A 26,443-nucleotide genomic window follows, 5' to 3' on the forward strand; every position below is an offset into this window, starting at 1 on the left:
AGATAGTTGCTTATTTCCTTGACATCTGATGGGAGGGCGCCACCCCCGATAAGGCCCTCTGCCTGGTTCCCTGCAACCTCACTTCTTGCAGGGAGGGAACTGCCAGAAGGCCCTCGGAGCTGGGCCTCAGTGTCCGGGCTGAACAATGAAGGTAGAGACGCTCCTTCGGGTTTACTGGGCTGTTTAGGGCTTTAAAGGTCAGCACCAACATTTCGAATTGTGCTCAGAAGGGATCCTGTGGGTGTTGAAACACAGCAATGGCTGTGCAGGTGTGGCCCCCAGAGAACCCCAGGTTTAGGCCAGGAAAAGCCTCGATCCACCTGGCACAAGCTCCAGCTGCTTTGAATGATAACTCCCATCAGCCTCTTTGGGGGATGTAGTTCTAAACAGCAGGAGAGCGCCAGGTTGGCAAATGCAGTTCCCAGGGAGAAAGAGCACCTGATATATATTTTCTTCCAGAGCTCATGCACAGCAACAGAAGATATCGCAGCAACATGGGCCCTTAAAAGCATACTGCGCCAGCTTGAAAGGCCTCATCTTAAGTTTCTTCCCCCCCTTCCCGTTTAAGAGCCGAGATCAGAGACTAGAAAACACGTGTGTAAGTCAGGGGTCAGCAAACTTTTTCAGTAGGGGGCTGGTCCACTATCCCTCAGACCTTGTGTGAGGGACAGGGGATATCGCGAAGTCCCTCCCCTCCTGAGTTCAAGCCCGTCCCCGAGCAAAGGGGAAAGCAGGGAGAGTTCCGATTCCAGTGGGGAAGCAGGAAGTCGTGTCCGAGGCTCAGGCAAGGTAGAGGAGCCAGGGTCCCAGGTGGGACAGGAAGGGGCAAGCAAGGGGGGAAGACCCATCCCTCCAACTCCAGAATTACGCAGGAAGAGGAGGGGCAAGAGGATGGGTCTGCCAAAGCTTTTGTGTTGGAGAAAGACGCGCCAAAAGCCATTAGGAGGTTCTGAAACCGACTGACAACATCGCTCCGTGTAAATAGCAATGACTTGAGCACTGTAAATACGCAGCACCAATAAAAGAATAAAATGCAGAGCTGCGTAGCGTCGTTACTCTGAAGTAGTCCACTCCGGCCACTGTGACAGCAACCTCCTAATCATTTTTGGGCTACTTCGGAGTTGCCGGGATGAGCGTGTCCGAGGCGGAGAAGTGGCGGCAGATCGCTGAGCAAGCCCAGCTAGAACTGCAACAGCTGTCGCTGCAGGCGCAGGGAGAATTGAAGGCAGCTAAAGAGGAGACTAAGAAGGTCCAGGACGACCGGCTACAACTTGCGGAACAGGTGAGAGAGCTCCAGGAAAAAGAGCAGCATTTAAGGGCGGTGGCGGTAGACCTCCAAAACAAGCTGGATGCAGAGAAAAACAAGGCGGGAGGGGCTCCCCAAGTCCAAGTGCTGCCAGGAAGGAGAGCAGGGACCCTTGTAAGCAAGTTCAATGGAGACCCGAAGGAGTTTCAGGGCTTTGAGACTGAGATCGTGTATGCTCTTGAGCTGCACCAGAATGAGTTCCCCGATGATGAGCACAGAGTAGCGTTTATTGTGGAACATCTCACCGGAGCAGCCAGGGAGTGGCTAAGACCATTAATCGCAACCAAGAATCCTTGCATGAAAAATGTCCAACAATTTCTAGAAGGTTTGAGGACGATGTATTCGTCCGATAGTCATTTGGACCAGACTAAGGAGGAACTGCATAATTTACGCCAAGGAAATATGACAGTTCGCGCATATTGGGCGAAATTCACCATGCTGGTGCACAGACTGGGGTGGGTTTTGGATTCGCCTCCCATGCAAGCTGCGTTTTACTTGGGTTTGAGCGAGGAGGTGAAGGATGAACTCTCGAGAGGTCCAAAGCCCAGTACTATGGATCAGCTGAGCAAAGCAGCTCTGGCGGTGGGGGTGAGGCAGGAATCCCGGTGGAACGACAAGCAAGCGACGCGCGCAAAGCGGGCTTGGTTCCCACGGTCGCAGGAGAAGCCACTCCCTCAACAACCCTTTCAGGCCACGCCTGGAGCCAGCCAGGACCAGGAGCCCATGCAGATTGATAGCGCGCGCGCGCGGGCTTTTCAAACCCCAGCGGCGCCAAGACGCAAGGAGGGAAGGGGCGGGAATTGCTTTCTCTGCAACTCACCCCAGCATCTCGTCAGAGACTGCCCACATCGCAGGGAGTGGCAAGGAAAGGCGGGAACGGTGGTGCCCTCCCCCACTGACGCAGCACCACAGCAGGGAAACGGGAAAGCCTGGCTGCAGGAGACAAGGGGCAGCAGCCAGGCACAGTCAGCAGACAACAGCCCCAGCCCGCCCACCCGCACAGAGAGGTGCAGAGCCAGCCCACCCCTCCCAGAGCAGGAGTGGTTCTAGAAGTGACGCTAACGCTCCCAAATGGCTATCCCCTGACGGTCCTCGCCTTAATTGACAGTGGGGCGTCCGCCAACTTCTTCTCGAGAAGCTTTGCAGAAGAGCACCAAATCCAGCTTTTGCAGTTGGATTTTCCTCTGCACGTAGCAACCATTGACGGCAGGGAGCTGCTGGGAGGGGCCATCACACATCAAACCCCCCCCATGAGAATGACGGTGGGAAGGCACTCAGAGACACTGGCGTTCAACGTCACCACCATCTCAGACCCCCCCATCGTCTTGGGCATGAGCTGGCTGGCGCGCCACGACCCCTCCATCAGTTGGCACCAGAGGTGCATCACGTTTGGGTCAGACTTTTGTCTGGAACATTGCATGCAGCACCAACCAGGGGAGGGGCCTCCGATAGCCACGGTGGCCACCATGCATATCAAAGGGGGTGAGGCAATACCCAAGCAGTACTGGGACCTGCAGGAGGTCTTCAGCGAAGCGGAGTCCGACCACCTACCCCCGCACAGGCCTTTTGACTGCCAGATCAACCTGGTGCCAGGGGCGACGATACCCCCAGCCAAGCTGTACGCCATGTCAGACCAGGAGCTGGAGGATTTGCGCGCTTTCATCGACAAGAACCTCAAGCGGGGGTTCATAAGGGAAAGCAAGGCAGCAGGGGGCAGCCCGGTCTTCTGGGTGGACAAGAAAGACACGCAACAGCGCCGTCTTGTGGTGGACTTTAGACGGCTGAATTCGGTGACAGAGCCCGTGGCTTTCCCCATGCCCAGAGTGGATGATCTCCTGACAGCGGCACGCAGGGGCAAGATTTTCACCAAGCTGGACCTAAGGGGGGCGTACAACTTGATCAGGATCCGGGAAGGAGATGAATGGAAAACCACGATGTTCACGCCTCTGGGCTCTTTTGAATATCTGGTGATGCCCTTCGGTTTGCAAGGGGGCTCAGCATGCTTCCAGGCCTTCATGCACCACGTCCTGGGGTCCCTCCTCTTCAGGAAATGCTTGGTCTTCCTAGATGACATCCTTATCTACTCGAATGACCCAGTGCAGCATGTGAAAGATGTCAGAGAGGTGTTGCAACGCCTGAAGGAGAACCACCTGTATGTGAAGCTGGAGAAGTGCAAGTTTCACACCAAAGAGGTGGACTTCCTGGGCTACAAGCTGTCAGACAAGGGGCTGGCGATGGACAAGGACAAGGTGCAGGCCATCCTGGACTGGCACAGCCCCAGGACGCGCAAAGATGCCCAACGCCTACTAGGCTTCGCTAACTTCTACAGGAAGTTCATCAAGAACTTCTCTCGCGTTACGGCTCCCATCACGGACTGCCTGAGAGGCAAGCAGAAGTTCAAGTGGACACCAGAGGCGCAAGCAGCGTTCGAAAGCCTCAAGAGAGTGTTCGCCTCAGACCAAAACCTGTTCCATGTGGTGCAGGACGCGCCCCTACGCATTGAGACAGATGCTTCTGAAAAAGCTGTGGGCGCAATTTTGTTGCAACTGGACGCCAACAGGGAGTGGAGACCCTGTGCCTTCTTCTCCAGGAAGCTGACACAGCCTGAACGCAACTACACAGTGTTTGATAGGGAACTTCTTGCGATCTACGCTGCGTTCCAGCACTGGCGACACTTCCTGGTGGGCGCGAAGCACCCCATCCAGGTGTGCACAGACCACAAGAACCTGGAGTTCTGGAGAACTGCCAGGGTGCTCAACCAGCGGCAGATACGGTGGGCAGAGTTCTTCTCGAACTTCAACTTCTCCATCCACTACATCCCGGGGGAGCAGAATGTCAGGGCGGATGCCCTCTCCCGCAAGCCAGAGTACATGGAGGAGGAGGCGCCACCAGCCCCAAGGCACATTTTCCCCCCGTCGGCATGGTCCTGCGGAGCAGCTGTGGTGAGCGAGGCAGAACTCACAGCACTGACGGCAGCGGATGAATTTGCCAACCGCATCTTCAGAGAACTGAGAGGGGGGAGGGAGCAGGCAAAAGACTTTGCAGAACGCAGAGGGCTGCTTTTCTACAAGGGTGCGCTGTACCTACCCACCACCCAGCTTCGACGTACGGTCCTCAAGCAGATGCACGACAACCCTACAGCGGGGCATTTTGGAAGGGACAAAACCGCTCACCTAGTCATGAGACACTTCTGGTGGCCAGGGGTGCGGGAAGATGTTCGAGACTATGTAAGGGGCTGTACCACCTGCCAGCGGGCGAAGGTGGTCAGAGCAGCGCCACCAGGGTTGCTGGAGCCCTTAGCCACACCACACAGGCCGTGGGAAGTGGTGTCCATGGACTTCATCACAGATCTGCCTTCGTCCAGGGGTAAGACTGCAGTGTTGGTGGTGGTGGACCTTATGTCCAAAATGTGTCACTTTATACCGTGTGCCAGGGCAGTCTCGGCAGAAGAGACAGCCAAACTGTTTGTTGATCACATTTTCAGACTGCATGGATTACCTTTAAGGGTTATTTCGGATCGTGGCCGCCAATTTGTTTCCAGGTTCTGGCGGCGGCTCATGAACCTCCTGCAGGTGGAGGTCAGCTTGTCGACGGCTAGACACCCGCAGACCAACGGACAAGCGGAGAGGGTCAACGCCATTCTGCAGCAGTACCTGAGATGCTACGTCAGCCAGCGGCAAACGGACTGGGTGGATCGCTTGCCACTAGCAGAATTTGCCTACAACAATGCAGTGCACGTCTCCACAGGGGTGTCGCCCTTTAAGGCCAATTACGGGCGCGACCTCAGATCTTTCCCAGAGAGGGAGAGGGAGGAGGAGGAGGAGGAGGGCCCACAGGCTGAGGATTGGGCAGAGGAACTGGAGACGGTGCACCAGCAGCTCAGAGAACACTTGGAGAGGGCCAAGGAAGCGTACAAAAAGGGGGCAGATCGCCACAGGCGACAAGGGGAGGTCATCAGGGTGGGGGACAAGGTGTGGTTGTCCTCGGAGGGCCTTCCCACCAGAGGGAGGTGCAAAAAGCTGGCACCCAAAAGGCTGGGCCCCTTCACGGTCACGCAACAGGTAAACCCGGTGGCATACAGGCTGGCACTGCCAGAGGACATGAGGGTGCATCCAGTGTTTCATAGATCGCTGCTGTCGCCGTACAGGGAAAGCAGCAGGCTCCGAGACAGCGAACAAACCCCCGAGGGAGGGGGGGAGAGGGAAGGCAGGGAGCAACTCAATGAGGCCACGGCCATCCTGGATTCAAGGTGGGGGGTGGGGGGACTGGAGTACCTCATGGCATGGGAGGATGCTCCACCGTCCCAGAATGAATGGGTCCCAGCCACTCAGATACAGGAGGAATTCTTGGTGGAAGAATTTCACGCCCTCTTTCCCCACAGACCCAAGCCCTGGCACATGGAAAGGGAGGGGGAGGAGGAGGAGGCACGGGAGAGCAGCTCACCATGGCGCTGGGAAGCGGAGTTTGAGGAACCAGAGGATGAGGTATGGGTGTCACCGAGATCCACCCAGTCAGAGGAAGGAGCAGATTGGCAGAACGTTTTTACCCCCACCAGCTCTGACGCCACGGACTTTTTGGGATTCCCGTCCGCCCAGGCGGAAGGGGGGGGCTCGCAGGACTGGGGGGAGGTATTCACACCAACGGGCTCGGAGAGCACTGAGTTCTTAGGCTTCCAGTCGTCACCGACACATGGGGGGGGCCTGGGGAGGGGTGAAGGAGAGCTTGGGAGGGGGGTGGATGTGAGGGACAGGGGATATCGCGAAGTCCCTCCCCTCCTGAGTTCAAGCCCGTCCCCGAGCAAAGGGGAAAGCAGGGAGAGTTCCGATTCCAGTGGGGAAGCAGGAAGTCGTGTCCGAGGCTCAGGCAAGGTAGAGGAGCCAGGGTCCCAGGTGGGACAGGAAGGGGCAAGCAAGGGGGGAAGACCCATCCCTCCAACTCCAGAATTACGCAGGAAGAGGAGGGGCAAGAGGATGGGTCTGCCAAAGCTTTTGTGTTGGAGAAAGACGCGCCAAAAGCCATTAGGAGGTTCTGAAACCGACTGACAACATCGCTCCGTGTAAATAGCAATGACTTGAGCACTGTAAATACGCAGCACCAATAAAAGAATAAAATGCAGAGCTGCGTAGCGTCGTTACTCTGAAGTAGTCCACTCCGGCCACTGTGACACCTTGTGTGGGGGGGGCGGACTATATTTTGAAGAAGGGAAAAAAACAACGGCGAATTCCTATGCCCCACAAATAACCCAGAGATGCACTTTAAATAAAAGGACACATTCTACCCATGTAAAACACGCTGATTCCCAGACTGTCCGCAGGCCGGATTGAGAAGGTGATTGGGCCAGATCCGGCCCCCGGGCCTTAGTTTGCCTACCCATGGTGTGCTCGAGTTGTTTTGCCGCCCCCTTCCTGCAAGCTCCCCCATCTCTCCTGCAAGGAAGGGCAGAAGCATAGACAGGAAATGTCTTTGCAGTGTCGGCCCAAGTCACGTCGAGCTCAGTAACCCCTACACTGGCTGGCAGCAGCTCTCCGGCGCTTCCAAAAGGGTCTCCAGCCTTATTGGGAGAAGCCACCCTGGGACTGATCCTGGCAACGTCTGGATGCGAGGCAGAGGTTCCATCGCCAAGCTGGGGCCCTTCCCCAGTCGGTCTAGCCTACCTCACAGGGCTGTTGTGAGAATGAAAAACAGGGAGAGGTTTCAGTTACAGGTAGGTAGCCGTGTTGGTCTGAGTCGAAGCAAAATAAAAAAAATTCCTTCAGTAGCACCTTAAAGACCAACTAAGTTTTTATTTTGGTATGAGCTTTCGTGTGCATGCACACTTCTTCAGTTACACTAGAAACAGAAGTGTCAGACCCTATATATATACAGAGGGTGGTGGGGGTTGGTGGGAATGGGTGATGGGCTGATGGGAGTGGTAAACCTGTAGATGGCTGTTAATGGCTGCTGATGGCTGCAATTAGTCCTGGGCTGAGGTGCTAAAGAAAGCTTGATCATGCATAATGAGGTAAGAATCCGATGTCTCTATTCATCCCAGGTGCTTCCATGGTTTTAAGCTTGGGAAAGAGAGGATTGAAGATGCCAGCGGGATAGAAATGCCGCAATGAAATAGAACTCCTGTAATTTCTCACCGCTGGCTGATGGGAGTTTGGAGTCCAGCTACGTCGAGACCACCGTGGTGGCGACCACAGGAATGGGGGGGGGGAGAGAGATCCACCAGCCCAGACAGCTCCAAACTGCAGTCGTGATGGGAAAAGGCTCTTTCCCAGCAGGGGGCAAACGACCCGGCGTGCTGCGGCTTTCTGCGTCAGGACCCCCCCCCCCCGGAGACCTGGGAGATCAGGGTTCGAATCCCCCGCTCAGCCACGCAACTCCCCAGGTGACCTCGCTGTGCCTCAAGCCTACCTTGCAGAGTTTAAAGAAGTGGTAGGGAAAAGTGGGCTATACGTGCAAGAAATGGTGACAAACATGGAGGTGGCAGGGGTCCAGTTGGAGGCCGGCCTCTTACCTCCGAGACAGGGACCTGCCCAGAGTTCTCCCAGGGAGAGGGACCTAAGCTCCCTTAATGGAAAAAAGCCTTTGCCTCCTTCCCTCTCCCTCTTTTCAAAGGGGGACAGGGGGTGGGCTGGTGTGGAGGACTCCCTAGTCCTGAATGGGGTAACTGTGCCCCTGAAGGACCAGGTGCGCAGCCTGGGAGTCATTCTGGACTCACAGATGTCCATGGAGGCACAGGTCAATTTGTGTCCAGGGCGGCTGTCCACCAGCTCCATCTGGGACGCAGGCTGAGACCCTACCTGCCTGCAGACTGTCTTGTCAGAGGGGTGCATGCTCTGGTTATCTCCCGCTTGGACTACTGCAATGCGCTCTCCATGGGGCTACCTTTGAAAGTGACCCAGAAACTGCAATTAATCCAGAATGCGGCAGCTAGACTGGTGACTGGGAGCGGCCACTGAGACCATATAACACCTATAAGACCTACATTGGCTCCCATTCCGTTTCCGAGCACAATTCGAAGTGTTGGTGCTGACCTTGAAAGCCCTAAACGGCCCAGAAGACCTGAAGGAGCGTCTCCACCCCCATCGTTCTGCCCGGACACTGAGGTCCAGCGCCGAGGGCCTTTTCACGGTTCCCTCCCTGTGAGAAGTGAGGTTACAGGGAACCAGGCAAAGGGCCTTCTCTGTGGTGGCACCTGCCCTGTGGAGCGCCCTCCCATCAGATGTCAAAGAGAAAAACAACTACCGTACCAGACTTTTAGAAGACATCTGAAGGCAGCCCTGTTCAGGGAAGCTTTTAATGTTTGATGGATTACCAGGCATCCCCAAACGATGTTTTGGACTACAATTCCCATCTTCCCCGACCACTGGTCCTGTTAGCTAGGGATCATGGGAGTTGTAGGCCAAAACATCTGGAGGGCCGCAGTTTGGGGATGCCTGGATTACTGTATTTTAATATTTTGTTGGAAGCCGCCCAGAGTGGCTGGGGAAGCCCAGCCAGATGGGCAGGGTATAAATACATAAATAATAAATTTATTTATTATTATTATTGAACTACAATTCCCATCATCCCTGACCACTGGTCCTGTTAGCTAGGGATGATGGGAGTTGTAGTCCCAAGACATCTGGAGGGCCGAGTTTGGGAGTGCCTGCACTAGATGATTCTTGTGGCGCCTTCCAATTCTGCAATCCTGTGACTGGAACTGATGATGATTATTTGGCCCTCTTGGACAATCTAAGCAAAAAGATTGCAACGTTCGGAAATAACCAACATTTCTGGAACTAAACACGGCGTCCAAAATGTAAGAACTGCACCTGTTTTTTCCTCCCAGGCTGGGCTAAATCAACAGCCCCCCTCTCCCCCCCCAAAAAAAAACAGGCTCAGAAACCCATGGCTCCATTTTGACTTTTATTTTCTTTTTAAAAAAAAGAAAAGGAAAAGGAAAGGAAAAAAAGCACTCACTTCCCTTTGCTCCAGCCCTTATAAACAGCATGCAGATTTTTATTTTATTTTCGTTTTAATAGTGTGGTGATTTTTGTTGTCGTTTTAAATACCGGGTTCTCCCCCCCTATAATGCCCCCTCCCCACTTTCTGAACCTTCCCCCCCCCCCACTCAATTTTTTCAGGCCGCGACGTCCTCTCCCCAGCTCTTCCTTTTTTTATTTATTTCAGATACGGTCACAAATGTGCAAGGAAGTTCTCTAAAGATAACTGCAAAATATAAACCGCCCTCCCCACCCCTCAAAAAAGAGGGAGGGGGGAAGAGAGGGAGGAGGGGGCCAAAAAGAAAGAAAGAAGGGGTGGGGAAACAAAAATATAATATATAATATATATATTATAGAACAGTAGTCAACTACATAAAGTGCGTGTCGATGGCTTTCAAAAATTCTAACACAAGGAGGAATGGCTGGGGGGGGGAGAGCAAGTTGTGCCAAGTCCTGGAGGAAACTTGCCCCCCATCTCACAACGCCCCCCCCACCAGGAACAGCCCCCCACTTCAACCCACCCCCCAACAAGTCGTGGGAATCCGGACGGCCAAACAGACAGGATTTCAGGAGGTGAAGCACAGCCAGTCTAAAAAGCAGGATGGATGTCTTCTTCTCTCCCCCCCCCCCCCAAGTAAGAGTATCGTGTCTTTTTTTTTCTCTCTTTACGAAAAGGCATTTCTCTTCGTGTTTCTTGGCTCTCTCTTTTTGGATCGCAAGCGTGGATCTACGGGGGTCGGCTACCAGGGATGCTGGCCTTGGAGGGGGACGGGCAAGGGTACGGCGTGGGTGGCAGAGATGCACAGAGAGCCGAGGAGGGGACACAGCGGCCGCCAAGCACAGTAATTCGGGGCTCTGGCTGCGAAGAGTTAAAAAAAAGAAAAGGGGGGGAGGGAGAGAGAGAAAGAGAAAGCGGATGTCAGAAAAAGTTTTGCAATTTGTTGCATGCTGCTTCGTTGTGTCACAGTTACACACGCCCATTTGCAAAAAAGAGTGCATAATCTAAAACTTTTTTAAAAAAAAAAACCACTGCAATTATTATTATTAACATTTGCATACATATTTTTTTAAAACAGATTTTTAAAAGATCCCAGCATTGCACGGGGTTGGACTAAATGACCGCTAAGGTCTCCTTCCAACCCCACAGTTCTAAGAAATTCTAAGAAAAATCAGCCACACTTAATTTAAAGACATTCAATATTTTAACAACAAGCTAAAAGCAGATCGGAGCTTGCACAAGCTTTTGAAACGTCTGGGTTGGCTCGTCCAAGCAGAAATGTTTTTAGCAAGCGCCAACAAACAGTACGGCAAAACGGCACAGGGTCCGATGTCCAGGGTCTTTCAAGGCAGAAGGCGAAAAGCCTTAGTGAGGCTTAGCAAGGGCAGCTGGCCGGGGCAGAGAGAAGTCTTTCTACTGTTTCTCATGGCTTTCTGGGGCTGCAGAGGAGATCCACAGAAAACACATCCTGCTAACTTGCAGCAAGCCTACTGGGAGCAAGTTCAGAGCAAGAAAAGAGAGAGCATGCTACCTTGGCAAGAAGTAAAAATAAAGACCGCAAGCCGGCAGCACGATGCGGCTGCAAAGAAGCCAAACACAATCTTCAGCTGCATTAAAGAGAACCGTCGCTTCAAGTCCCGCTTTTGCTTTGGCTCCCGAATTAAGGCAGGAAACATGCGTCCAGTTCTGGGGCGAAGCACTTTTAAAAGAGGCCGTAGGCAAATTGGAACCGGGGGGGGGGCAGTTCAGAGAAGGGGGGGGTCAAGATGGAGAAAGGTTTAGCCTGAAGGGGAAGAAGAGATGGAAACATGACCGGCTGGTTCCAAAAAGGACAGAGATTTTCTTCTTTTGCTATAATAAAGGGTCTGGAGGGTAGATTTTGGCTGAATTATTTGGGGGCTTGCCTTGGCTGGTCTAGCACAACAAAAGCTCAACAGCCACCTTTTTCGGGGGTGGTGGTGGTGGTGCTCGCCTCCAAATCTCTTATCTTGGAGTAGGATTGTGGGTTTTTTGGGGGGGGAGGACACACCCCTCCTGCTACAGATTCAATCTTGCCTGCATGACTTATTTACCGAAGCTATTCGGAGACTTAGCCGGGAGTGAGGAAGGAGGCGGAAAAAGAAGAACCGGCTTTTGGGGGGGGGAGTGAATGGAGAAACCTGGTTGCGAGCCAAGGAGGTAAAAGCTTTTGGGGGGGGGTGCAAGGAAGAGAGGGCGCCACCGGCTAAGTGCATTACTGCGGCGAGGCCAGGCGGGGGTGGGCAGATCACAGATGAATAATTTTCTCTTCTTTCTTCCTGGGCTGAGCTTATGAATCAGGAGAGCTGAAACCGGCTGGGTGAAAACAGCAGGGGAGGGATTTTTTCCTATTATTTTTTTGTTCAGGGTGGAGAGAGAGAGAGAGAGAGGAGAGAGAGTGAAGGAGAGATTTGGGGTTTTCTGCAGAGCTGGGAAAGGGAGGGATATACGTCAAGTCAGATGAAAGCCGGACGCACGAGCCGATCGCGACCGCCCCCCCTCCGTGATCCCTGCTCGCTTAAGCTCAGAGGCACAATACATGCTTTTCAAAAAATCCGCCTCGGTCAGTATGTAAGAGTCAGAAGTTCCCTCTAATTTTTTTTTTGGGGGGGGGGTGAATTAAAACACCCCAAAAAGGATGCTCGTGAGTCTAGATGGCCCCGAATGTGTGCGTAACACCTTGTGGTAGTGACTACCTTTGGTTAACTTGGTAACGGCCTCCTTCCTCCTGCGCTGACTTCGCCAAAAGGGAGGCGGAGGAGGAATGGAACTGTCCATCACAAAGCGTGAGGAGGCAGCCCAGCGCAGAGAAAAGGGGAGCTGGAGCCTGTTGTCGCAACCCAGGGGGCCGCATTCCCATTCCCGAGGGACGAGCGGGGGTGGTGGGCGGGGACTCTACACGCACTTCTCGCTGCCCCCTGCGGACAAGCAAGAGGCACGGCCAGAGGTCCAAGGAGGCATTTTGCAGCTGGGCAAAAATATATGAGGGTGTGAAGCACAGCTGGTGAGGGAGATATTTAGGGGCATTTGGAGCCCGAGTACGAGGTTCCCCCAGCCCTGAGTTCAAGTGCCTGATTCTGAACAGAAGCATGACTTAAGCAGCAGCACAGGAAGGCGTCTGAAAATATGTAAAGAAGGCGCCAGGAGAGCATCCCGCAAACGGGGAGCCACCGCAGAGAAGGCCCTGCTTCTCGTGTTGCTGCCCTCTCGCAGAGGGGGTGCACAAAGGGGGTCCTTGGGCTCCCTGTGTGAGTGCCTGGAGGCAGTTGGAGGATCAATTGAGGTTGAATCCTGACAAGACAGAAGGACTATTTTGGGGGGCGGGGCAGGCAGGTGGGGGGACTCCCTGGTCCTGAATGGGGTAACTGTGCCCCTGAAGGACCAGGTGCGCAGCCTGGGAGTCATTTTGGACTCACACCTGTCCATGGAGGCACACGTCAGTTCTGCGTCCAGAGCAGCTGTCTACCAGCTCCATCTGGTACGCAGGCTGAGACCTCCCTGCCCGCAGACTGTCTTGCCAGAGTGGTGAATGCTCTAGTTATCTCCCGCTTGGACTACTGCCATGCACTCTCCATGGGGCTATCTTGGAAGGTGATCTCGAAACTACAACTAATCCAGAATGCGGCAGCTAGACTGGGGACTGAGAGCGGCCACAGAGACCATATAACACCGGTCCTGAAAGACCTACGTTGGCTCCCAGGACGTTTCCGAACACAATTCAAAGTGTTGGTGTTGACCTTGAAAGCCCTAAACAGCCCAGTATCCCTGAAGGAGCGTCTCCACCCCCATCGCCCAGCCCGGACACTGAGGTCCAGCTCCGAGGGTCTTCTGGCGGTTCCCTCCCTGTGAGAAGTGAGGTTACAGGGAACCAGGCAGAGGGCCTTCTTGGTGGTGGCACCCGCCCTGTGGAACGCCCTCCCATCATGTCAAAGAAATAAACAACTATCTGACTTTTAGAAGACATCTGAAGGTAGCCCTGTTTAGGGAAGTTTTTCATGACTGATGTTTTAATGTATTTTTAATCTTTTGTTGGAAGCCGCTCGGATGGGCGGGGTATAAATAAATTATTATTATTATTATTATTATTAAGCAATGATTGCAAGGTTCCTATGGGGAGCAGCTGGTCCTTGAATTTAAACATCATTAACGAACAGCTGAGATTCAGGCCTGTGTTTCGTCCGGCCTGAACTGCATATGATGCCCTCGGGCACTGAATAAAGCTAACGTTCTGGTCCTCACTGTTCTGAATCAAGAGCCGATTCGCATAGGAACTTAAGAGCTGCCTTGTCAGAAGCTTGGCGTACCTGGATCTGTACTGCCTACAACACGGACCGGAAGCAGGAGGTCTCTGTGGTTTCAGGCAGGGAGACGTTTATCCCAGCCCTAACCAGTCTGGACCTGGGACCTGCATGCCACCAGACTATAACCCTTTCCCCTAAAATTAAGTGAGTTCCCAGTCCGTGCGATTCTGAACCAAGAGATTTGATTTCATAGCAACGTGGGAATCTTTCGACTGGTCCGTTTAGTTCAGCGCTGGCGTTGTAAATCGGATGTTGACAGGCTGGAACGTGTTCAGAGGACGGCAACCCAGAAGATCAAGGGTCTGGGAACCAAGCCTGATGAGGAGCGGTTGAAGGAGCTGGGTATGTTTAGCCTGGAAAAGAGGAGACTTGAACCAAGGGCTTCAAGTTGCAAGAAAGGAGATTCCGACTCAACATCAGGAAGTGCTTTCTGCCAGTAAGAGCTGTTCAGCAGTGGGACGGTCTCCCTCGGGAGGTGGTGGGCTCTCCTTCCTTGGAGGTTTTTAAGCAGAGGTTGGATGTCCGTCTGTCACGGATGCTTCAGTTGGGATTCCTGCATTCCCTTCCCACTTTATACGATTCTATGGGTCAAATCACTGACCCACGTTGTTCAGCGCTGCCTACAATGACTGGCAAGGGCTCTCCTTATTCCCACCTGGAGACGGAAGCTGGGGCCTTCTGCATGCAAAGGAAGTGCTCTAACCACTGAGTGGCACCACCTTTCTGGACACTTCCCTCCCACCCCAAAGCCCCGAAAAAGAGAGAAGAGGAAGAAGCACAGACCTGCGGTGGGCGATGCTCAGGCCCCGGCTTGTCACTGCTGCTTGCAGGTGGAGAGCTTCCGAATCTTGCTGCTGGTGGAAGACGAGGCTTTGCGTGAAGGGTTGGACGAGGCGCTGGCCCGCCGCTCGGCCTTCGTCTTGCCGCCGAGCTGCGCCGGCTCAGTTCCGTTCATGCAGACCGGCTTGGGGAGCCCCCGGCTGCAGCGGCTCTGTCCGTTCTGCCTTGCTTCCTCGTCAGGCACCTGTCCTGGAAGGCAAACACACGGGAACACGAAAAAAAAGGAGGTACAGGGGAGGTCTGTGCCACAGGGCATGCGCAGAGGGCAGGCAGAGCATCTAAATCTCAAATGTGGGAACTTCCTGGGAAATGGTTTATAAATGAATCAGAGAAAATGCTCAAAATAACTTACTTTTTTAAAACAAAAACAAAAACCAGAAGCATTTCTTTTAGGGAGAATTGGTATAGAGCAGGCATAAGCAAACTCGGCCCTCCAGCTGTTTTGGGACTACAACTCCCATCATCCCTGACCACTGGTCCTGTTAGCTAGGGATGATGGGAGTTGTAGTCCCAAAACATCTGGAGGGCCGAGCTTGCCTATGCCTGGTACAGTTACCGAAAGATTGAAAGAAAGAAAGAAGTGCTATGTACGCCACGACCGCAGGATGCTCAGAAATGGGAAGATTCAATACCAACCAAGGAAGGATGGCAGACTAAATTAATGGACCATGCCAAAATGGCAAAACTTAAGGGAGCAAAAGGGAACCAAGAGGTGGGGAAACTTTATCCAAGACTGGGGGAAATTTGTGGATTGTCTGAAATGTTACTGTTCATCAGCGGGATTAATTTAAACCAAGCAGTTAAAAATTAATGCTAAGAAGAGACCTAGGGAGTAATTAATAATTGGAGTAATGTAGGAAATGCAGTGTTTTATATATATATATGAAACAGTAAACGGAGTGTGGGGAGGGAAGAGTCAAAATACACCTATTTGTTGGATTGTATTTCTGTCAAAATATTTCCGAAAAGTTTTATTCTCAAACTTGGGGTTCCCGGCTGGACTACAGCCCCCATCATCCCTGGCTGCTGGCCATTATCCTGCTAGCGAGGGATGATAGGAGTTGTAGTCCGACGACAGCCGGGAAGTAGAAGGCCCAGGGATCGCTCTGAGTGCTTAGAATTACACAACCGTTTTGAAGTGCTCATGGAAGACGAGGAACAGACTCCACCTGAGGATCTCTCCCTCATCACAGTTGATGAGGAATATGAAGACGAGCAACCAAGTCAGTCCTCTGGAAATATGCAGGTAACCTTGAAAGGGACAGCACATAGAAGAATCCCAACCAAGCCCATGAAGAGGCGTGTAGTGGTGATTGGGGATTCCCTACTGAGGGGTACAGAAGCAGTGATCTGTGGGCCTGACAAGATGTCTCGAGAGGTGTGCTGTCTACCTGGGGCCAAGATCAAAGATGTAACAGAACGGCTGCAAGGAATCATAAAACCCACCGACAAATACCCCTTCCTTTTGGTGCATGTGGGAACCAATGACACTGCAAGCCATAGCTTACAGAAGATCAAAAATGATTATGAGGCTCTGGGCAGGAAGTTGAAGCAATTAGATGCACAAATTGTCATCTCTTCTGTCCTCCCAGTTGAACGACATGGCCCAGGGAGAGAGAGAAAAATAGGGGAAGTGAACAACTGGCTTCGCAAATGGTGCAAACAGGAACGGTTTGGATTCCTAGATCACGGTCTGCAGTTTCTTGAAGATGGACTTCTGGCAAGTGATGGACTGCACCTCACAAAAGTTGGGAGGAATGTTTTTGCCACAAAACTCAAAAACCTCATCAGGAGGGCTTTAAACTGACTTATGTGGGGGAGGGAGACAGTGGTCCTGAAGGTAGGAGTCTATCAAATGCTGAAGATGATCATCCAAATGTCAAGGACCAAATGGAGCAAGCAGCATGCAGACCTAGTGGTGGGACGAAAATATCCTTAAATAAGAGACATGGGGGAATGATCAACGGTCTTCAATGTCTGTATACTAATGCACAGAGCATGGGAAATAAACAAGATGAACTTGAGCTCTTGGTACAGCAAACTAAATATGACATAATAGGCATCACTGAAACCTGGTGGGATGAGTCTCATGACTGGAATGTAGTAATAGAGGGATACAATCTATTTAAGAGAAATAGACCAAACAGGAAAGGAGGAGGAGTAGCTTTATATGTTAGGGATATGTATACCTGTGAAGAGATCCAGGATTTAAAACTTCAAAGCCAAATTGAGAGTATCTGGGTCAAAATTAAGGGAGAGAAAAACAACAGTGATCTCATTGTGGGAGTTTACTATAGATCCCCAAGCCAAACTGAGGACACAGATGATGCCTTCCTGGAACAGATGGCCAAGCATTCCAAAGGAAGTGAGATAGTAGTAATGGGGGATTTCAACTATCCTGATATTTGTTGGATGTCAAACTCAGCCAAGAGCATAAGGTCGAACAGATTCCTCACTGGCCTTGCAGACAACTTCATTGTCCAGAAAGTGGGAGAAGCAACAAGAGGATCAGCCATTTTAGATCTGGTCCTAACCAATAGTGATGACTTGGTTGGTGGGGTAGAAGTGGCAGGATCATTAGGTGGGAGTGACCATGCTCTTCTGGAGTTTATAATCCAGCGGAAAGGAGCAACCAAGCATACTAAGGTCCAAATTCTAGACTTTAAGAAAGCCGACTTCAGAAAACTTAGGGAAACGCTGGGTGAAATCCCATGGACAGTAATACTAAAAGGGAAGGGAGTTCATGATGGTTGGGAGTTTGTTAAAAGGGAGATATTAAAAGCACAACTTCAGGCAATACCAATGAGACGGAAACATGGAAGGTGCCTAAAGAAGCCAGGCTGGCTATCTAAAGAACTCTTGACTGAGTTAAGATTTAAAAGGGATATGTACAAAAAATGGAAAAGGGGGGAAATCTCCAGAGAGGAATTCAAACATATAGCCAGCACGTGTAGAAACAAAGTCAGAAAAGCTAAAGCACAGAATGAACTCAGGCTCGCCAGAGAGGTTAAAAGCAACAAAAAGGGCTTTTATGGGTATGTCCGTAGCAAAAGGAAAAACAAGGAAACAGTGGGGTCACTCAGAGGAGAACATGGTGAAATGCAAACAGGGGACAGAGAAAGGGCAGAACTCCTCAATGCCTTCTTTGCCTCAGTCTTCTCCAAGAAAGAAAACAACGCCCGACCTGAAGAATATGGAGCAGATGATTCAGCAGGGGAAACACAGCCCAGAATAAGTAAGGAGGTAGTACAAGAATACTTGGCTAGTTTAGATGTATTCAAGTCTCCAGGGCCAGATGAACTACATCCAAGAGTATTAAAAGAACTGGCAGAGGTGATTTCAGAACCACTGGCAATAATCTTTGAAAATTCCTGGAGAACAGGCGAAGTTCCAGCAGACTGGAGGAGGGCAAATGTTGTCCCTATTTTCAAAAAGGGGAAAAGAGAGGACCCAAACAATTACCGCCCAGTCAGCCTGACATCAATACCAGGAAAGATTCTAGAGCAGATCATTAAGCAAACAGTCTGTGAGCACCTAGAAAGAAACTCTGTGATCACTAAAAGTCAGCATGGGTTCCTGAAAAATAAGTCATGTCAGACTAATCTGATCTCATTTTTTGACAGAATTACAAGCCTGGTAGATGAAGGTAACGCTGTGGATGTAGCCTATCTTGATTTCAGCAAGGCCTTTGACAAGGTGCCCCATGATATTCTTGTAAAGAAGCTGGTAAAATGTGGGCTAGACAATGCTACCATTCAGTGGATTTGTAGCTGGATTACTGACCGAACCCAAAGGGTGCTCATCAATGGCTCCTCCTCATCCTGGAGAGTAGTGACTAGTGGGGTGCCACAGGGTTCTGTCTTGGGCCCAGTCTTGTTCAACATCTTTATCAATGACTTGGATGATGGGCTTGAGGGAATCCTGAGCAAGTTTGCAGATGACACCAAATTGGGAGGGGTGGCTAACACCCCAGAGGACAGGATCACACTTCAGAATGACCTTAACAGATTAGACAACTGGGCCAAAGCAAACAAGATGAATTTTAACAAGGAGAAATGTAAAGTACTACACTTGGGCAAAAAAAATGAAAGGCACAAATACAGGATGGGAGACACCTGGCTTGAGAGCAGTACATGTGAAAAGGATCTAGGAGTTTTGGTTGACCACAAACTTGACATGAGTCAGCAGTGTGATGCAGCAGCTAAAAAAGCCAATGCAATTCTGGGCTGCATCAATAGGAGTATAGCATCTAGATCAAGGGAAGTAATAGTACCACTGTATTCTGCTCTGGTCAGACCTCACCTGGAGTATTGTGTCCAGTTCTGGGCACCACAGTTCAAGAAGGATACTGATAAGCTGGAACGTGTCCAGAAGAGGGCAACCAAAATGGTCAAAGGCCTGGAAACGATGCCTTATGAGGAACGGCTTAGGGAGCTGGGTATGTTTAGCCTGGAGAAGAGAAGGTTAAGGGGTGATATGATAACCATGTTCAAATATATAAAAGGATGTCATATAAAGGAGGGAGAAAGGTTGTTTTCTGCTGCTCCAGAGAAGCGGACACGGAGCAACGGATTCAAACTACAAGAAAGAAAATTCCACCTAAACATTAGGAAGAACTTCCTGACAGTGAGAGCTGTTCGGCAGTGGAATTTGCTGCCAAGGAGTGTGGTGGAGTCTCCTTCTTTGGAGGTCTTTAAGCAGAGGCTTGACAGCCATCTGTCAGGAATGCTTTGATGGTGTTTCCTGCTTGGCAGGGGGTTGGACTGGATGGCCCTTGTGGTCTCTTCCAACTCTATGATTCTATGATTCTATGATTCTATGATTCTATGACCCAGGTCTGAGAAAACGCTTGATGCCCAAAGTTCATCATCCTATCTTCTCAGCGGCTGACCAGATGCCCCCGTGGAGTTGGGCTGGTGTTAGCCCTCCCTGCCGGATCAGGCCAAAGAGGAGCTACCTAGCCTGGCACCCTGTCCTTGCTGCAGTCAACCGGACGCCCCAAAGGAATGCCCCGCCCCCGGGCAGGACCTGAGTGCGAATCTCCCCACTCGAGATTCCCGGCAACGGGCATCGTTCAGAGGCATTTGCTGCCTGCAATAGGAGAACTTTTCCGCCATTCCCCCTCCTGATTCTCTTTTAAAGCTTGCCTCTTACAGGAAACATTGCCATTTCTGAATTATTATTATTATTATTAATCTCTGGAGGTTTATAGCCTGTCTTGTTCCTCTCCCAAATGGGTTTCGAGGTATCGTGCGCATTGCTCTGCCCCCCCGCCCTCCAGTCCCCAAGACCGATGAGGTAGGTTTTGGCTGCAAGAGGCACAGCAAGCACCACGCCCAGCAAGTGCCGTGACCCGGGCGGGAGGATTCGAACTCGGGTCTCCTCCCAGGCAACCCTGGGACGCCGCAAGTGCTAGCGCCACAGCTGGGTCTTCCCGACAACGCCATGCCGGGGGTTGGGGAGCAAACCACAAGAGTGCAAGAGATTTGCTTTCCAGCAAGCAAGCGTAAAAAAAAGCCGAGCGACAACTGCTTAGCTCAGCAATGGGGGCGGGTGGGAGGGAGGGCGTCAGTCGTGCTTTCAAGCTAACAATGCCCTCTGTGATCACGTCTGCTGCTCTCGCACTCGCTCCCCCCGCCGCTGCCGGTGGTGCCTCCCGGCAGATCCTGCCAAGGTAATTTTCACGCAGACCTTTTCAAGCCGGATGACTCAGCGGGAGCCAGGAGAAGCGGCGATTGCTGATCGTTTTTTTCACCCAAGGACGCAGGCAGATTCCCGTCACGGCACCTGCCCGGGGTGCCACAGGGGCCGCCGGGAAGACGCAAGCTGCCGCTGCCACCGTAACAAACTTACGCACGACCCAAAGCGTGTCGTCCTTTCTTCCTAGGGAGGTCCAGCCCCCCCCCCAAAAAAACACACAACTGCTTAAGACCTTTGCAAAAGGAGTTGCTTCGAAGACCTGTTGTATGCATCCCCAGAGGTGGCCCTCTGCTCAGCTCTGCTCACGAGTAGTACACCGTTCATCCCCATTTATTTCAATTTGATGTGCTGCTATTCCGCCTTCCCCTCCCAGATAGCTCAAGGTGGAGCGTGCAGGCCTGGCCTTTGCAGGACAGTGGGGGGAGCAGAAGTGTTGCATAACAGTTAGAGCGTCGGACCATGAGCTGGCTGACCAGGGTTCAAAACCCCAATCCACCCTGAAGCTCGCTGGGTGACTGTGGGCCATTGCCGTCTCTTAGCCTAACCTACCTCACAGGGTTGCTGTGAGGATGGAGCAGGGAGGCGGAGAACCACCTCGAGCTCCTTGGAAGGTAGAGGTGGCATGCAAATGTAACAAATAAAAATAAAATAAAAACTATCAAGCAAAAACCCCACCTCCGCCAGACACCGGCTGCCCCTGCACTGGGTCAGTGGATCATTTATTATAAGAGCACCTCTTTCAGAAATCGGTGCCGGGGTTTTTGGTTTTCCTCTTCCCTCCCTGTCCCCTTTCCCTTGCGTGTCGTGTAGCGTTTCTTCTTCTTCTTCTTCTAAGACAGTCGTCCTGCGGAGATAGCAACTGCCTCGCTTTGTTTGCAAGCTGGTACACCCTTTTGGCAGGGTGTACAAAAGGCAACAAAGAAAGAAACAAAGAAACAAAAACAAAGGGCTCCCCCCCCCATTGCTGCAGATGCAGACCCTGACGACAACCTTGCATTTCTATTCATATAGGAAGATATCCACAAAAGGGTTTCTGGAGTGTGGCAAAAACCCTTCAGGTTCTTAAAAAATTCATGGGGTCCCAGAAATGGGAATAGAGGTGTTTTTTTGGGAGGGGGGAGCAGAAGAGAGAGGAAAGAAAGAGGACCTCTACTTTCCTAGCCAAGTAAAGAATAGTGTGTTGAGGATATATATATATGAAAGTACATTTGGCCAAGCAACATCAATTTTTATGTGTTTCGGCAGGGAAGAAGGGAGCAGAGGAAGGTGGGGGGGGGGAATGCAAAGCAGCCACCTCTCCAAAGCACCTTCTTCTGATCAATGGGAATCGTAATGAGTTTCCCTCCCCACAATATAAGCCAGCTTCTGCCTCCGCAAGTGACTCACTCTCCTGCTTCTCTCTTCTCCCTCCGCTGCCACCTCTGCCTACAGCTTAACTGGTGTTCGCAAACGCTGCGGGAGTCGCCACCCGGTGATTTTTCTGGCGCTCTCTTAATACGGCCCCCCCAAACCCTACGCAAAAAGGGGACCCCTCTGCTATGCCAAGTCTCTTGCTTTCACCCATGGGGGTCCCCCGACGGTTGGGGCGCATCCCAAAACTGCAACCGTGCAGTGCCGTTCGGGCATGCCACCTCCAGACACACACACACACCCGCAGCAGCTGCTTCAAGCAAAGTCCCTAACTCCCAAGTTGCTAGACCTCATGACTCTGGAAAGCAGAACGAGGCGGGCCACGTATGAGGAAATCTTGACGAAAACTGAAAAAGGATGGAGTTTAAAACCTTTTGAGGACATTAAAGGAGTGTTAACAGGATGGATAGAATACCATCAAATAAATGATGTGCTTAAAGAAGATAGAAAAATAGGTTTGAGGATAAAAGATCCAAATTTCAAATAGAAGTGCTAGAAGGCAAAACAAAGCTTTTGGCAAAGATGTATGATCTGTTGTTGGAGTGGTATACAAAAGATGAGTTGACAAAAGAAGTGATGATTAAATGGGCAAAAGATTTGGGGCATAATATTGAATATGATGCGTGGTTGAAACTATGGAATCAAACTTTAAGATTTACAGCATGTACTGCCTTGAAAGAAAATGTATATAAGATGATGTACAGATGGTATTTAACTCCAGTTAAGTTAGCTAAAATGTATAGAATGAGTGATAAAAGTTGCTGGAAATGTAAAGAGAAAGATGGTGAATTTTATCATATGTGGTGGACATGCGAAAAAGTTAAAAGATTTTGGGAAAGTTTATATAATGAATTGAAAAAGATGTTTAGATATACCTTTCCAAAAAAACCAGAAGCATTTTTGTTAGGAATAATAGGAGGAGAGATTAGAAAAGAAGATCAAACACTGTTTATGTATGCAACAACCGCGGCTAGGACTTTGTTAGCCCAAAAATGGAAATTACAGGAATTACCTACAATTGTGGAGTGGCAGATAAAAATGATGGACTATGCTGAACTTGCTAGATTGACATGCAAGATTCGTGACCAGGGGGAGACAAGGTTTCAAAAGGACTGGAGTAAATATGTGAACTATATGGAGAAAAACTGTAGATCATTAAAAACTCTCGCAGGATTAAAATAAACCTTACGAATTGACCAATATGTTAAAAAAGGAACTGCAAAAAAAGGAATTAACAAGAAACCCGCATGAAGGGAGGGGGGGAAGTCATAGCTCGGCGGAGCAAGGTAAAAGATGTGAATATAAGATTTTGTATAAAAGATTGGTTTTGTTAATTTGTTGAATTCGGAAAATTGGAATAAAATGTATTTAAAAAAAAAGACTCTGGAAAGCAGAACACCCCTTGGGGCCAGAAGGGAATCGATCCCCATAGCTCACATAGCTTCGGTGATGGCAAAGGCTATTTCAATATGGCGGTACCCTCGCTCACGTGTTTATTTCTTAAAAGCCGTTCCACGAGCGGCAGCGAGCAAGCCGGTGTCCCTCGCAACTGGTTTGCTCAACGGCTATTCTGCTCAAGCAGGTATCTCGGGTGGGAAAAGCCGACCACACGTGAGATTAAAACCACTGCTGATTCCATGTTAGTGCAGGGGAGCGGGGCCGCATAAGGTCAAGGAGTTTGTATTATTCTCCTCCTCAACCCCCCCGAACTCTGGCCGTGTGCTTTAGATATAATTTAAGGAATTCTTCGCAAGCGGGTAAAATCTTGGGGCTCCGCCCTCAAGCCCTTCCAAGCTTTTATTTGTAGTAGGGTAGGAGAAGAAATGTATTTAGCATTAAGGCTGGGTGTGTATACCCAATTCTGACCGAACTTAGCCTCCTGGATGTATATATTATGCTTCTGACTGAAAGCCCCTTCTGCTCCTTGAATTTGTGCGAATTTCTGCTCCTTGAATTTGTGGCAAGGGGTTCCACAGTTTAACACTTCAAATATCTTAAGGGTTCTCACGCGGAAGAGGGAGCATGCTTGTTTTCTCCTGCTCTGGAAGGTAGGACTCGAATCCATGGCTTCAGAGTGACAAGAAAGGAGAGGCTGGGTGGCCACCTGTCATGGATGCTTTAGCCGAGATTCCTGCATTGCAGGGGGTTGGACTAGATGACCCTCGGGTCCCTTTCCAACCCTTAAGATTCTCTTTTTCTATGAACTCTGCACTGTGCGAATGACATTTTCTTTGGTATGTCCTGAATGACCCCAGAGTTCCAGTATTACGAGAGAAAAACCCGCCTCCCTATCGACTTTCTCCACCCCAGGCACAATCTTACCTTTTCCTCTAACCTGTCAGGAATTCAGTCTACAAGCCTTGCACTGATTTCTCTGACTGTCAGAAACTCTCCTCAGACCCAGCCAGAGGTTTTTGCTCCGCTCGCAAAGATTCTTTTCACTGGGCCACAAAATGTTTGGGAACTTGGGATTATTTTGCATTCGTTCTGAGCTGGATTTTTAAATAGCGGTGTGTGTTTTTATGTCTTCTGAGCACTCAGGAAGAGCCATGATCAGCTCATATAAAACTCAGGGGATATTCTTTGACAGATAACCGACCCTGCCGTAAGCTGAACTGCAAAGCTTCTAAAGCGAGAGACGGATTTAAAACATTTTTTTTAGAGGGAGAACTTTAAAATGCAACAAAGCTTTTTATTTTGCTCTTCAAACCGAAGGTCACAGAAGGCGGAAAAGAACAGCTTTTCTCTGGGAAAAAAAAAACCTTTTAAAAGCACCAATAACAATAAATCTGGATAAAATGGGGTGGGGGCGGCAGAACTTTTTAAGAGCCGGTGTTCCCCAGGAGAGGCGGCTTGGGGGGGGGGGCGTGCCAAGAAGAGGAGAAGCCAACCCACCACGTTGTCAAGTATGTGGACTGACAGCTCTCTGGGATGCGGCCGCTTTGACGGGTGGCAGATAATGGCAGCGATTAACGCCACAGCGATGATGATCCGCCAGTGCCCACAGAGGGGGCCGACACAGTGCAGAGAGGCAGGCACGGTTGGGAGGCGGGGGGTTGGCGTTTTGTGGCAAGACAGCCAGAGGTTTCGGGTTAGGATCACCAGCACGGCCAAAGGGAGCCATAGAGGCCTGAAACTTCAGGAGGCTGCTGGCAGGGCACGGCACAGGAGGGGAGCTGGGTCTCTGGGTGGGTGGAGAACGTGGAAACTGTGACTGGGGAACACCAGGAAAAAGCCCTGGCATGGAACTGCAGCACTGGGAAGTGCCACCAAGAACATACATTAACTTTCCAAGAAGGTAAGGAACTTGCAAGGTGACCAGCTGCAATCTGGGCATTTTGGGGGGCGGGGAACAACCCTATTGTTTAAAAGGGGCTCTTTCCCCCAACAATCTCCCGCCCACCCACTCATGGTTCGAGGCCAGGGACTCTCCTAGCTGGTGGAAAAGCAAGCTGCCTTGTTGTCTTCCTCTTTCTCCTGAGCTCTCTTGCCATCTAAGCTAAGCCTCCATCCTTCCTCTGAGCTGGTGGTGGCGGCGGCGGAGTCTCCTTCCCCGAAGAGGAGTGCAAGATATCCTTCCTGATCTGCGCTCTCGTCCTCTCTAAGCCCTGCCTCGCTGTCGTAACCTGAGGAAAACGCAACACGGGAGCCGTCAGGGTGGATGGGACACACGCGCAGCAGGCAGAAATACCAGGACCAACCTGTGTGAGGTGCTGCCCTTAACCGATGCCCTTAGGGGGGGACAGAGGGCAGGCTGTGATCCCACAGGAGCATCCCCTCCCAATATTTCTCCAATAGGGACATCCTACTCTGTGTCGGGTTCACCGTGAGCCAACGGCGCCCCGCCTACCTCGCAGGGAAGGGATGGTGTACAACACCTTCCGCTGATAAATGGGATGAAATTAAATGTTAGCGGTCAGCTGCCTTGAGCCTGCCAGGAAAAAATGGTGGGTAGTAGTAGTAGTAGTAGTAATAATAATAATAATAATAATAATTTATTTATACCCCGCCCATCTGGCTGGGTTTCCCCAGCCACTCTGGGCGGCTTCCAACAAAAATATTAAAATACCGTACACTAATTTCTTAAAAATTAAAAGCTTCCCTAAACAGTAGTAGTAGTATTAGTAATAATAATAATAATAATAATAATAATAATAATAATAATAGTACAGTGGTACCTTGGTTAAAGAACAGCCCTGTTTATGAACTATTGGGTTTACGAACTCCGCAAAACCAGAAGTAGTGTCCCGGTTTGCAAACTTTACCTCGGTCTAAGAACGGAAGCCGAATGGTGGAAGGCCACCGGCGATGGGAGGCCTCATTAGGGAAAGCGTGCCTTGGTTTAAGAACCGTTTTGGTTTAAGAACGGATTTCCGGAACGGATTAAGTTCGTAAACCGAGGTACCACTGTAATGGAATCTGAGAGAATGATCAGGAACATACCAGACAGTAAATCCTATTGAACTCAGGGGACTTAGTTCTGAGTAAAAACGCTTCAGATTGCAGTCTTTACCTAGTTACCTGGGAGTAAGCTCCACTGAATACAATGGGGCTTCCTTGTGAGTAGACATGTAAAGACTTGCAGTACAATAAAGGAATAAACACTCCCTGCCTTTCCTAAAAATAATTGCTGGCTGCTGGAGCACTGCAATGAAAGGATTTAAACTGGACGAGTTACATTTTCCTTCAAAAATTATAGGAAGGGCTTCGTAGGCCAGCTTCACCGTTTCCTTCGTTTGGTGCAGGTATTTTATTTCCAGTATAAACACACACCCCGCTTTTAATTGTTCTCCGAGATGCGGGGGGGGGGGGAGGGAAAACGGGACATTCCGGGATCAAATCAGAAACTGGGCTGGCTTCTGTCATCCCAGGACTGTCCCTGGAAAACCAGGACAGT

General features: G+C 50.7%; 1 protein-coding gene across 2 annotated transcripts in view; it reads right to left on the reverse strand.

The window, feature by feature from the left end:
* Nucleotides 1-9,189: 9,189 nt before the first annotated feature.
* Nucleotides 9,190-26,443, reverse strand: part of STK11 (serine/threonine kinase 11) — a 67,088-nt gene continuing 49,834 nt past the window's right edge. For both annotated transcript variants that reach the window (XM_035118028.2, XM_060275327.1), the window contains exons 9-10: nucleotides 14,380-14,625; nucleotides 9,190-10,138 (exon numbers count right to left, since the gene is read on the reverse strand). In XM_035118028.2, coding sequence (XP_034973919.1) covers nucleotides 14,411-14,625 — 215 coding nt within the window. In that variant the 3' untranslated portion in view covers nucleotides 9,190-10,138; nucleotides 14,380-14,410. The remainder of the gene's footprint in view (nucleotides 10,139-14,379; nucleotides 14,626-26,443) is intronic.

The sequence above is a fragment of the Zootoca vivipara genome, chromosome 6, assembly GCF_963506605.1.
Source record: "Zootoca vivipara chromosome 6, rZooViv1.1, whole genome shotgun sequence".
In the NCBI taxonomy this organism is placed as follows: Eukaryota; Metazoa; Chordata; class Lepidosauria; order Squamata; family Lacertidae; genus Zootoca; species Zootoca vivipara.